Source organism: Morone saxatilis, unplaced genomic scaffold (assembly GCF_004916995.1).
Source record: "Morone saxatilis isolate NCDOM2014 unplaced genomic scaffold, NCSU_SB_2.0 Contig7, whole genome shotgun sequence".
NCBI lineage: Eukaryota > Metazoa > Chordata > Actinopteri > Moronidae > Morone > Morone saxatilis.
The window spans coordinates 4,820,007-4,833,462 of record NW_023340246.1 but is presented as its reverse complement, the minus strand read 5'-3'; the positions used below and the strand labels follow the sequence as shown (position 1 = coordinate 4,833,462).

At 40.6% G+C, this 13,456-nt stretch overlaps 1 protein-coding gene across 1 annotated transcript in view; it reads left to right on the top strand.

Moving 5' to 3' along the window:
* Positions 1–8,046: 8,046 nt before the first annotated feature.
* Positions 8,047–13,456, top strand: part of LOC118340943 (serine/threonine-protein phosphatase 2A 56 kDa regulatory subunit delta isoform-like) — a 10,230-nt gene continuing 4,820 nt past the window's right edge. Inside the window, exons 1-5 of the mRNA XM_035679109.1 lie at positions 8,047–8,146; positions 9,752–9,831; positions 10,111–10,288; positions 11,016–11,215; positions 11,300–11,415. Coding sequence (XP_035535002.1) covers positions 8,047–8,146; positions 9,752–9,831; positions 10,111–10,288; positions 11,016–11,215; positions 11,300–11,415 — 674 coding nt within the window. The remainder of the gene's footprint in view (positions 8,147–9,751; positions 9,832–10,110; positions 10,289–11,015; positions 11,216–11,299; positions 11,416–13,456) is intronic.

Sequence of the window (13,456 nt, the reverse complement as noted above, 5' to 3'; positions counted from 1 at the left end):
ATGTCTGCACTGGCCGACATAGCCAATAAGAATGAAGTCTAAGCAACCTTACTTTGACTGACAAATTTTTTAGCTAACAGAAGGTAAGAATAAAAATAAAAATCATTATCGCCTTTTCCATTATCATTTAATAGGCAGGGGTTAAAATATGCATATTAAAAAAATTAAATTAATATCATTAACGTGTGACAACTTGTTGACTACTGACTTTATCTAATGACTACTAGTCGGCAGGGACAATCTTAAATCGGGGACAGCCATACTTAGCAACAGACTCAAAGCATGGAAGAAGTTATGTAATGACCCAACCCTGAACATTGTGATGTACACAGCATTGAAAAAATAAAAAATAAACATATTTATATATATATATTCCCAGACAATGTCCCTCTTACTCAGGATCAACTAAAGAACACACTGTCAACAAATATGGAACCACTGTCTTAGCAAAACATATTTCCACTGAGAAGATACTGTTTGACTATAATTAAGGTAATGACCCTTTAATCCATGCAGATTATCAGGATTACAGACACATATTGATCTTTAACAAGCACAAAGTCACAAAGTAAAATCACATATTTCTTGTACCATTTGTGTTGCAGGTATTTTAGCTTTAACAATGACAAGCAAGCATCAATTACAGCAGAGAGCACTCATTGAATGTGAACAGAAATATCTCAAATTGCGGCAGAGCTCACCGTTGACCCCAGTGCTGAATGCAGTTCTTCTCTATTATTTTTTATTGTTGAAGGTTAAACCCTGCAGTCTTTCATTAAAATATGCAGAAAACTGGGACACTTTGAATGGTTGTAATCAACGTGTAATTTATTTTACACCCACCAGGCAAAACTATTGTCAGTGAAAATCACATCTCGAGGGAAGCATGGAAGTACAGAAATTTAACTGACTGTTGATAGACGGAGAGCATGAAAACGTCAGCCATGGCCAACTTTTTTTCAGCTTGTTGACCGTTCACATATCGGCCCATTCTCAGTGGACACATAGGCTGTAGGAAATAAAGAATCTGGGCCAAAAGACATTACGGAGAAACTGTAGGGCCAGTGCTTGCTTGCTCACAGTAGGGAAAGTCTGCAGCCTGTAGCCAATTTAAAAATCAAAATGTCAAGGATCCCCTTTACAATCACATCCCAAGGCATAAACGTGTATGAGGCATCCAGTGGAAACAAATCTTTGTAAGCAAATCGGGGGATTGGTATTGATTTCCTCCCAAAACTCAGAGATATTATCCGTGCTTAAAAACATCAGCATTTCTCATCTTCTCACTCATTGCTTTGACCCCAATTCCACTGACAGCCTCCATGCTGGACTCCCTTCTCTCCTCTGGTTGTTCGAACTCACACGCTGCTGCTCGGCAGAAAAATATGTGTTCCTTCTGCATACCTTTCAGGGTACCTACATGTAGAAGATAAGCTGCTGTCAATGGTGATGAGCCCTGTAAAAAAACGTTTATTAATACAAATTTCCAGAAGTGTCTCTGCTTTAAACAAGAAAAACTTGACTATTTCCCAGAGGACTAGATAAAGTAAACTCAGAGACTTGACTAGAATTTTATAAGTCTTGCTTTGTGATTATTGTTCCTCTCGTGGATACAAAGATTGACTTATTGTCTTTGTCGACAACAATTTTTTGTCGACATGTGTTGACTTAATTCCTATTTCTTTTCTGGTTTTCTCTTTTCTTGTTTTTCTTATTATCATTCATCTGTCCCTCATTTTAAAGGCCAAGAATAGTATATTGTTTCTCTTTGTCATCCATCATTTTGTGCAGGCTGATGATGTTAATTTGATGAAGCACATATATCGACATAATCACATCACAGATATATTGTTTTTTTCAGAGGGGTGCCTTAAACATAAATCTAACCATAAAGCCTACAAAGTGTGGAAAAAATGGCACTTTATCACATTACATGAGACTGATCAGTTTAGTCAAAAGAAAAACCTCATCACCAAATAAGAACAGAAGCAAACTAGCATCCACCAAGTTGAAATAATACCAAAAGAATTAGTGCAAAAATTAAGATTGACAGACATACAGCAAGGCTACACACACATTCATGTAAGCAGTGCTTGGTTAACTGCCTTTTCCTTTATTTGAAAGTTAATGCACGTTTGTGTTCATGAATGTTGGAAAACTAGGGGGACAGTTGGATAACACCAAGCAAGTTTAATACAGTATAAGAATAGCCACTATTTAGCACAAAGTTTAAACTCTTATTTTTTGCCTTGACTCTCCCTTCAATCATCCTTTTATCATTAGTGAACCTCTCAGCATGACCTCTCTTGGGTGCTCACAATCACAGCCTGGACACCCAGCATTTAAAAAGGGCAGGATTTCACAGGATATCAATTCATTTCAATGGAATCGCTTCACTCAGTGGATTCACTCAGTGGATTGAAAGTTAACTTTTACACACAAATTTGCATTGTTGACCAGTAGCAAAGTGTCTTGACATTGCTGACCTTTAAAGGGAGCAGATACTTGTGTAGCACTACTTAATATACTAGTTAAATTCCATAAGTCTCCCAATTTGAAAAACAAAATCCCATGGGCCTCCCCAGATCTGTTTTACTCACATGACCACATGCATGTCAACAGAGAGACATAGGCATGCGCACACATGGGTAATGGTGACACTGATGGTTCCTTCACTGACGCTACACCTAGTAACGTTAGCTATAATGTCAGCCTCCTGGATATCTTTTGCCTCTTCAGCTCAGAAAGCTGACAGGGAGCAACTTTCTGAGCTGACAGAAAAAAAGAAAAAAGTTGGCCATCACAATATTATTTAGGTCTAAAGGCCCTGACACACCGGGCCGACAGTTGGCCGTTGGCCAGTGGCGCAGAACTATATGCTAGTTGGCCGTTCGCTGTAGTCGGTGCGGTGTGTTCCAGTGTGACTTTGTGGCCAAGACACAGACGACATGAGGCGATACAACAGTCAGCTTTTATCACAGCTAGTTCTTTGATGTCGGTTTGGTGTGTCAGGGCTTGCCAGCTCCCTCTTTTTCTTCTCCTTTCTTTTCCAGCACGATTTATGTGCAGGCCCTGCCATAGTAAGGAAATTCACTCTAACATTAGTAGTTATTTCTTAGGTCACGTGGCCGTGTTCCACTTTTGACGTACCATTTTCAGGAATGGGGGGTTTCAAATAAAAGAGACAGAAATCTGGTTATCATTGCTTATTATTAGGATGAACACGGTTATTGCTTACACGGGGCCCCCTAGCAGCTGAGCTCCACAAAGCTTCCCTCCCCTGTGTAGAATAAGTGCTTATGAGCCAGATTATATTTATAAGCTGAATTTGTATTTTTGTGTAACTCTGGGTGATGGCAATAAACAAGACAACTGCAATTTGAACATGATACACACAATATTCATATTGTTGTTGGAGCAGACTCATACGCTGGTAAATCTTATTAAAGTTTGAAAATGAGCATGCCCCAATATTTAGAAATCAAATTCAAAAGTGCAGCCACATGAAACTGCACTGTTCTTGTCTTTTCCGGAGTGGTTGAGAAGGGCTGCCTGTTCCACCAACTTGCTTTAATTGCACTGATGTGAGAAGCCAGCGAGAGCTTGTTAAGCCTCTCTGATTGTTCTCCTCCGGAGCCCTTCGCCTATCTCTCCCCCGACGATGACACTGCCCAGCATCACACCGGCTCAATTATCCATGAAATATTCTCCCACACGCGTCCTCTGATGACGCATAATGTTAAGAATGACTCTCCGGTTGTGCTTTTCAGCTACGCATGAAGATCCTGGGATGTGGGGTACAAAAAATACACACACTCTGGAAAGGCTGCAAGCCCCTTTTTTTTATTTTCGCCTTGTTTGTCGTTTTTATCTTTAATTAGCCAGCTGATGGTGAATTGTTTGTCGGCTGTTATTGGTCTGTTTCCCTCTCCTTCTACAGAGCAGATTGGTGTTCCACCGGTCACGGTTGCCATGACAACAGCAGGGACACTGCTGACTGGTGGGACGTTTGCTTTTCATGATATAGATTGGCCCCATTGTTGTATTTAAACTGGCTGAGGGATTTTAAGGGTTTGGGGTACTCAACAATATAAACACAGGCCAAAAATAAGTTGTGCTTTTGTGAAATGCAGTGGGATGGCATGTGAATGGCATCTGTAGAAATTTGAAGTGATCCAGCTTTTTGTTATTCAGCACCAGCACCGCACTGCAATAGCAAAACTCCAGCCTCATCTTTAATTCATGATTTACCACTTCACAAAAAAAAAATCAGCTTTTCCAAAATAATCCAGTTCTACAAAAGCCATGCATGTGTGTTCCAACTAAATCTGCTTCCCTGTTTTAAACAAGATATTCCTATAAAAAAAAGTGAAGTAGCAAACTGCTGTCGGGTGACAAAGGTTTTGCATCAAAGGGAACACAATAACACCGGTGGCAAACACGTAAGGAGCCCCTCTGGAGACTGTAGGTGGCTGTCTGTGCTGACACAAGGACTTCACAGGCCATTCATCCTGTGGTTGTTCAGCCACTCACCTAACACCGCACAACAGGACCACCATGCAGGGCCGCTTTATCACTGGAACACATGAAGACACCAAAAACAACGGCTACACACAGGGCCGCTTCGTCTGGGGCATAAACAGAAACACACCGCTGAGGTTCAGCACACGGCAACAAACACAGTGTCATTTGCAAACACACCGTTCTCTCATTACTGAGCACAGTCAGCTCGTCACTGGGGTCTGTCTGGATTCCACCGTTCTAGCAAATAAACGCAGACTGGGGCTTACTTGATTCTTGATGAAAATCAGATGTGTGATAGCAAGATGGTAAAATTTGTGTTTTTTCTGTTCCTGCCTTTCTTAAACACACACATATTCAAATAGATACCACTTGAGAAAACATATTGTTTGACAAGCTTTTTTGATTACTTGCAGTTTTGGGAAGTATTCCAGAGGTAAAGGGTGAAACTTGAGGTGTTACTGTCTCATCTCCATCTAAACTTGATAAGCAGTTGGAAAGCTGTGTATGTGGGGATGCAGTCACTGTGGGAGATATTTGGATCTCAACGCTACACTGAGACGAGAAAATCACTCTAAAATAACTCTGAGTGAAATACTGGGCAGGTTCATCCAAGTGGCAGCCACCACGGCTAAGTGTTGAAGCCAAATGTGAAAGTAACTTAAAGCTGATCAATATTTTTTATATTAACAACGGATCAAATGACTATGAAAAGGTCCCACTTATAATGATGACAGAAATGTTACCCAAGTCTGGAGCGCTCTTTGCTTTCACAGATTTTTTTATAGCTGTTTTGGCCCACAAACCCAGCTGTCAGTAACCTAATTTCCAGTTGTAGCAAGCAGATGTTTTTAGTAAAAAAAAAAAAAAAACCTTCATAAATCCACTGTACTCTACCTGCCCAAAACAACAGACAAACGATAGTTTCCAAGAATAAGTTTGCAAATAGGTGATGAACAAAGTGGAGCATTCACGAGTTGGTGGAGACCAAAACTGAGTTAAAAGAGAGTACATATTGGACTCAGGTTGCTCAGTGCCTTTTGGATTTAAATAGAAAACATGTTCAATATGAAAACTTCATATGTTGATAATATGTCTGCGTTTTTCAATTTTTAGCAGCCAGAAAATAAATTAATTAAAATTCTGTTCCTTTAAAAAGGACCAGTGTGAAGGATTTAGTGGCATCTAGCAGTGGAGTTTCAGATTGCAACTAACTGAACAACACTTGCATATGTATTTGACAACCTGGGAATGAGAATGGGCTGTTAAGTGTGTAGAAGACACTACAGGAAACCCACACCTATCTAGAGCCAGTGTTTGATTTGTCCATTCTGGGCAACTGTAGAAACATAGCAGTTCAACATGATGGGCGGTAGATATAAACAGCTCATACTAAAGTAAAAAAAAAAAATGTATTTCTATATTCAAGTGATTATACAATAATAAAAACATTGTTATGAATATTATATTCTGTTTTCCTCCTCTTATATACAGGAATTTAAAAAATAAATAAATAAAAATAAACTGTTGAAGAAACTGGGAAAATCCCCTTCTCTCCAGTAAACCTTTTTTTCCTCACAAGAACTCTCAATTGCTTACTTCCATTTGTTTAAAGGTCATGTTTCTACAATAGCCCTGAACAAACAAACCAAACACTGGCTCTAGATTAGGCCATTCCCGTTTTTTAGTAACTCCACTGCTAGACCACTAAATCCTACACACTGGCCCTTTACTGTGCGTCTTGGAGTCAGTTAGTTTTTAAAATGGTTTAGATATTAAGGCTTAAACCTTCATCAGCTGCAAACACAGCATTGACATATTTATCACCATGTAATGATGCCATGGCTAACGCATTACAACAACTGCCCATTTACACATCCAGCAGTCACAGAGCAACAGTCTTTATTTGGAGTTGTGTACTTGTGTGATGAATGTAATTCCAATAGCATTCTCCTCTTATCTCTGTTTTGCTTTCCACCAAATTTTGAGGGAAATATCTGGCTCTTGAGCTCCACCCTGGTCACGAGCTAGTCGCTAGCGCCGTCTGCCTGCTGTTTGGTGCTGTGCAGGTAGTGTATGGTGGGTTGCATTCAGAGCTTCTTTGCTCCCATCACACGTATTCATTTGATCCATTGTAATTATAAAACATAGCTTTAAAGAGAAGAATCTTTTTGACTGTGTTTGCTTCAGTTGATAGGCGTCTTTGCTGTGGTGGTTTCTGCTTGCTCATCTCGCCTCATCTCAACCCAGCCTCTGCTCTGTTGCCCAAATTTGAGTTTTGGATGGGTGATACAAACAGCAAGATGTGGCAGAGGGGGGAGTGATGGAGATCAATTAGAGCTGTGTGATTCCAGGCCAAAAACGTGAATGCAATTCCTGTCGGTCAAGGCAGATTTTGAGGAAATAAAAAGCATGCAACCCAGAAGGTTGTATCTTTGTTCAAACTGTTGAAATGACATCTATTACCAGGGATCTGGAACATATTACCTGTTTTGCTTCAGGAAATCAACTTGTTTTGGCCATAGATAAGTTTCCGCTGTGTTTTCTGGCTATCAAATCCATCTGATCCAAACTTTCAGCAACCTTCACTTTGTCATGGAAACTATCAAAGACCTCATCATTAAAACCAGGCTCTTGTTCATGCGGAGTGATGCGAAAATATCAGATTCACCCAGCGTAAGTGGATAAGAATTGCGTTTATATGTGCAGTGATGAAATTCGATCATTTGGCTCAAATCAGGAGCTCTAACTCTCATCCTAGCTGGAGAGGGAGAGGAGGGTGAGCGTGCAGTGCTTTGTTTGCTTTGATGATCACATTTCTCCCAGATATAAATATGAATCTGTCTCCAAAAGTGAAATTGAAAGTGAGCACAAGCGTTTGAACCGTACCACCGGTCTCACTCTGCCACACTAATAAGCTACAATTTGGCTTTGATGTGGAAGTGTGTCACCTCCTGAGGAGAGGAGCAGAGGGAGGGACTCTCCCTCTATCTCCCTTAGTTTTTTTTATCTCTTCCACAGACAGATATTATCAGTGTATGTGTGAGATGTCATCTGAAGAGAGAGAGACACACACACGCAATGTTCTGTACATCAAATTATTAATCACCATAACAAAGAATCAGCAGCAGCAGCGCCCACAAACTGGCACAAAAGGAAGTGGCAGTTCTGACTGTGGCTAAAGGAGAGATATCCATAATTAATTGATTGCAGATATGCCACATAGGACAAGCAGCTTTCATGACAAATTGCCAAGCATAAAGTGAAGAACAGAAAGACGGAGGAATAAAAGTCATCACGGGAAATTCATTTTTCATTCCCTCACGATTGTTCCTCTCATCTGACACCTCCGTCTGCCTGTCCGTCAGTCTCCCCACCCCCTCCCTCCTCGCTGCCCCCCCTCATTAACGCACCTTTCAACTGCGACATATAAATGACATTTGAATATGAATCACGAGCATTAACATTTATAAACATGAGGGTTTTATGATGGCTCGGTAATGAGGTGTTGTAAATCCCGGGGCCATGGCTCACAGTGCCAGTGGACACATAAACCGCCGAGAGCACTTTAACAAGGACACAACGCTGCACTCTGCTGTCCCACAGAGACATCATCTGAGATCCAGTAAAGCCACTAGAAAACTGATTTATCGGCTCATGCTGCAGGAAACAGACATATGTATATACATGCTGTACGACGTTAACATATAAATTGAATTCACAAGAGTATACAGCAGAGAGATACATGTGATTGTTTAAACAATGCCCATGATATTTCATCAAATTCATGGGCATTTACAGTACACGTTGCCTCTGGTCCTCTGAAAATCCTTTCCACAAGATTTTGGAGCCTTTAGGGATATAGCATTATTGAGATCAGGCACCAGTGTTGGGCAACAAGGCTTAGCTCGTTCTAATTCATCCCAAAGGTGTTAGATGGGGTTTGAGGTCAAAACTCTGTGTGGGCCAGTCAAGTTTTAAGCACAAAAAACTCTTTATCAACCTTTGTGCAAAAAGAATTGTTATGATAAAATAGGAAAAAGCCTTCTGCAACCAAACTGTTGCCACAAAGTCAGAAACACTGTAAAAATCAGAGGTTTTAAAAGTGGGAGGCGGGCCTCACAGGGGGACAGTTTCAGGGGAAACTTAGTGAATAACATTACATTAGTTATTAAAGAGAGATCACATAGAAATCCCTGTGTGTGGTTTGGTTAAAGAGATAGTTAGTTACAGTAGTTTTGGGGAACTTTACTGCCTTTCCCACTTTCCCAGTGTCAGAATATAATAAAAGCCTGAGGACCTTTTTTAATCCAGGAATTGAGCAAAATTCAACTCAGCAGGGGTGAGAGGGCACCTTTTTCCAAACTTTGATGAGGGGAGGCAGTCTCAGACTTGCTAAATCACAAAAAAAATAATTTATCTGCAAAACATACACTGAAAAGTACTTGTTTTTACTTAACATAAGCATTTCTCCTTAGAAAAAAAACTCCAAAAAACTGGATCTTGGTATGAAAACACTCTTTACTTGCCAAAATGTGTTCGGCACACAGGAGATCAGTCCACACAAGCAAACAAATCCAGTGGAAAAGGCAGAGGCAGAGGCAGAGTCGAAAAACAGGCATAGCCAAAAACAAGGGTAACACACGACACAAGGAAAAAAGGCTGGCACGGACGCAAAGGAACAAAGACGAACTGGCACTGAGGGGAAGTAACACAGGGAATATGTACTATACAGGTAGGGGAACTAATGAGACACAGGTGACAACAATCAAGGCGGGGCAAACAATGAAAAAGCGACGGGAAGTAAAGTAGAGTAAGACACAAAAGGAGGAAAACTACAATGTAGAACTAGAATAAAATATGCATAACTAGGTTTAATTAGTGTATAATGACATGAAAATAAGAATATTTTTATTTTTGTTACCTTAGAATGAGCCTTTTATATCTACAGATTCCGTCTGCCCCCTTCTACAGTAGCCCAGAACGGATAAATCAAACACTGGCTCTAGATAGGGACTTTTATCGTTTTTTGCGTGTTTCTGGGCCACCGTAGCTTCGCCTTTGCGCTTAGAAGGGGAGGGTTGTACGAGGGAGTTGCATTCTCCAACTACACTACTAGATGCCACTAAATCCTACACACTGGTCCTTTGAAATATTAAACTAAAACATTGCTAAATCCTGATTGGTACACAGAAATATGTGACATCATGATTCCCCCGCGTCGAACCAGAGAGAGGAGGCTCAGAGAATCAGACACTGAGCTCATCTTCCACTCTGACTATTAACGAGGAGCTGGTGATCAGGTTCAGGGTTAGTTTACCTGCTGACCCTGCAGGACCGGAGAAAGTGTCCGACCGGGTTCAAAGGTCAGACGGACCAGGATCTGATGTCCACAGTGAGCCAGATGAGTTCTCACACAGTCTTTAACAACCAAGAGTTCAACAGAAAGTCCACAGCCTCGTTCATACCGACATCATTTCCAGGACCGCAGAACTACAACTCCCAGGATGCAACACATATTTGGCAGATGTTCATTGATGAGAGTTATAACCTCTGTGTGTTTGTGTGTGTGTGTGTGTGTGTGTGCAGTCCCAGCAGCAGCAGAGCGGCAGTAAGCGTCCCAGTAACAGCACGCCTCCTCCCACTCAGCTCAACAAGATCAAATACTCCGGAGGTCCTCAGCTGGTGAAGAAGGAGCGGCGCCAGAGCTCGTCCCGCTTCAGCCTGACCAAGAACAGAGAGCTGCAGAAACTACCTGCACTCAAAGGTAACAAGTGTAATCCCATTACTTATCACCTGTTCAGGTTTGTAGAGACCTAACTGACTGACTGATGTGATGAAGAGGAGACATTTTTCCACTGAATTCTTGAATATATCTGTCTTCAAAGCCACTAACCAAACTACACTGATACAAAAAGTCCCTTAAGAGTTTCTGCTCTACCGCAGCCTCCATTTACACTAACACAAACTAACTGTTTTTATCAGTGGAGTCTGGTGGCTTTAAAGAGAGCATAGATGATATAACGGCTTCAGTTCCCGTCAGGAAGAGCTGTGTGAGCGCGAGGTAAAATACACACACCTGATATAGATTGTTTAAAATGAGCTGCCATGTCCACAGAAGAACTCCTCCACCTTAACAACAACCTTTGGTACTCAATAAAAGCGTGTGGGTTCTGGGTTCAATGTCAAAAATAACTTCCTGTCCTCCATCTGACGTCATCTGCAAACAAGATTTATAAACTATGCAAATGACACAAGAAATGTCAGTAAGATGACTTTTGTCTATAGACACTGTGTACTAGAGGCAGCTGTTACCAGATGTTTCTGTGATTTAATAACAGATCAAAAGGATTCTGAAAGAACTGCCACTGTCGGCCTGTCTGCAAGACGACGAGCAAACAACTTTTAAATGCTTGATTTCTGAATGGAGTTATGTCAGTATCTCCATATGAACACAAACAGTCTTCTTCTGTGGTGTCCACTGTCCTCGTCAGACGCGCCCCTGATGGAGCGCGAGGAGTTGTTCGTCCAGAAGCTGCGTCAGTGCTGCGTCCTGTTCGACTTCGTCAGCGACCCGCTCAGCGACCTCAAGTACAAAGAGGTGAAGAGAGCCGGACTCAACGAGATGGTCGAGTACATCACACACAACAGCGACGTGGTGACCGAGTCCATCTACCCCGAGGCCGTCCTCATGGTGAGAACACGTGTAACCATGACAACAGACTGGACCATGTTCAGCGAGTGTGTGTTCAGTGAGTGTGTGTGTGTGTGTGTTCAGTTCTCAGTGAACCTGTTCCGGACTCTTCCTCCGTCCTCCAACCCGACCGGAGCCGAGTTCGATCCCGAGGAGGACGAACCGACGCTGGAGGCTGCCTGGCCTCACCTGCAGGTACTGTGTGTGTGTGTGTGTGTGTGAGAGAGTGTGAGTGTGTGTGTGTGTGAGAGAGAGAGTGTGAGTGTGTGTGTGTGTGAGAGAGAGAGTGTTTGGGAGTGTCTGTGTGTGTGAGTGTGTTGTGTGTGAGTGTGAGTGGGTGGGTGGAGAGTGTCTGTGTGTTGTGCTGTGTGTGGTGGTGTCTGTGGAAGTGAGTGTGGAGAGTGAGGTGGTGTGGAGGGTGTTGATGTGTGGTCTGTGTGGGTTCTGTCGAGGATGTGTGAGAGTGAAGGAGTGTGTGAGTTGTGTGTGTCTGGTGTGTTGTGTGAGTGTGTGTGTTCTGTGGTGAGTGTGGTGTGTGGTGAGGTGTGGTGTGTGTGGTGTGTTGAGTGTGTGTGTGTGTGTGTGTGTGTGTGTGTGTTGTGTGTGTTGTGTCTGTGTGTGGAGTGAGGTGTCGTGTGTGTGAGTGTGTGGGTGTGTTGGTGTAGGTGTGTGTGTGAGTGAGTGTGTGTGGTGTCGTCTGTTTGTTGAACCAGTCAGGGTAAAAAAAATAAACATAGCAGTTGACAGACAATAGTGCGTACAACATGTCAATAAACAGTGCAGTAAACAGACAGATAAACAGTCAGTAACAGGCAATAAACGTCAGTTAAAAGACATAACGTCAGTAAACAGCAATAGACAGTGCGTAAACAGCAGTAAACCGTCGAGGATAAACAGACAATAAACGTTCGTAAACGGCACAATAAACAGTCAGTAAACAGGACAGTAAACGTCAGTAGAACAGCAAGTAAAATCGTCAGTTAAACAGACAGGTAAACAGGTCAGGTAAAAGACATAAAGAGAAATAAACAGTCAGTAAGACAGTAAGGCTAAACAGAACATAAGAGACAGTTGAACAGAATAACTTCAGAAGCAGAGACGCGCAGGTCAGTAACGGGTTTGAACAGTCTTACGTGTGGAACATTCTGGACTGAAAACGATGTTGTTCCACACTGAAGTCCTCGTCCGTTCCCATTCCAGTCCACTTGTGCCAAAAAATACATTGACCATTTGTACTTTGTATTTCGTTAACTTAGCGTTGTATTTTTGTAGTTTTTGTTTTTTTTTGTTTTTTGTTTTTTGTTTGTGTTTTTTCACCACTTGTGTTTGTGTTGAATGTCTTCTCTTCTTGTGTTGTTTCGTAGTATCCATATTGTTAAAAACTTTCCTTATATACATCCTTCACCGTATCTACTTCAATTTCCTCTTCTCCTCTCTACATCCTCCCCTATCAAAACATTTTTCTCAGTTCAGAATCATCATTAAAAACTTCCATGTACCACTCATTTATTTCTATTGGTTAACTGTGTCCATCAAAAACACACACAGTTATTTTTTTTTATTATTAATTCTGGTTATCCACCACAGCTCTGATTATACTTAATATGTCAATATATACTCGTATCTTTATGATTTATATTTATCATTATACCTTTATCTTTATTTGTGATTATATTTTGATCATTATCAACTGTATTCATTTATTGATTATATTTATCATTATACACTTTACTTTAATTTGATTTTATCATTTTACACTGGTATCTTATTTTATTATATTTATCAGTTACACACTTGGTATCTTTATTTATGATTTGTCAGTATACCTGTATCTTATGTTTATTATATTTATCCTTTATTCATTCAGACTTTTTAACTATTTCTTCTTATCTCGTTTTTCTATAATTTACTTTTTTTAGACACCTTTATGAATTTGTTAAATTGTATATTTTCTTAATGTTAGTTTTTTTTCATTTATTTTTTCTTTGTGTTTTATTCAACTGCTTATATTTGATCTTTTTAATTTTTATTTCTCCACTCAGAAAACAATATTCTAACTTATAAATCTGATCAGGTTTCATAAATCTTTACTATGTTGTATTGATATACTTACTTGTGTTTATCAGATCATTTCAGTCTTCCTAATTATACATTATTTTTCTTCGTACTTTTTTTTAAACATAAAATGTATCTTACCACTTGTTTTTTACATGATTTATCTATCTATACATTAACATCACA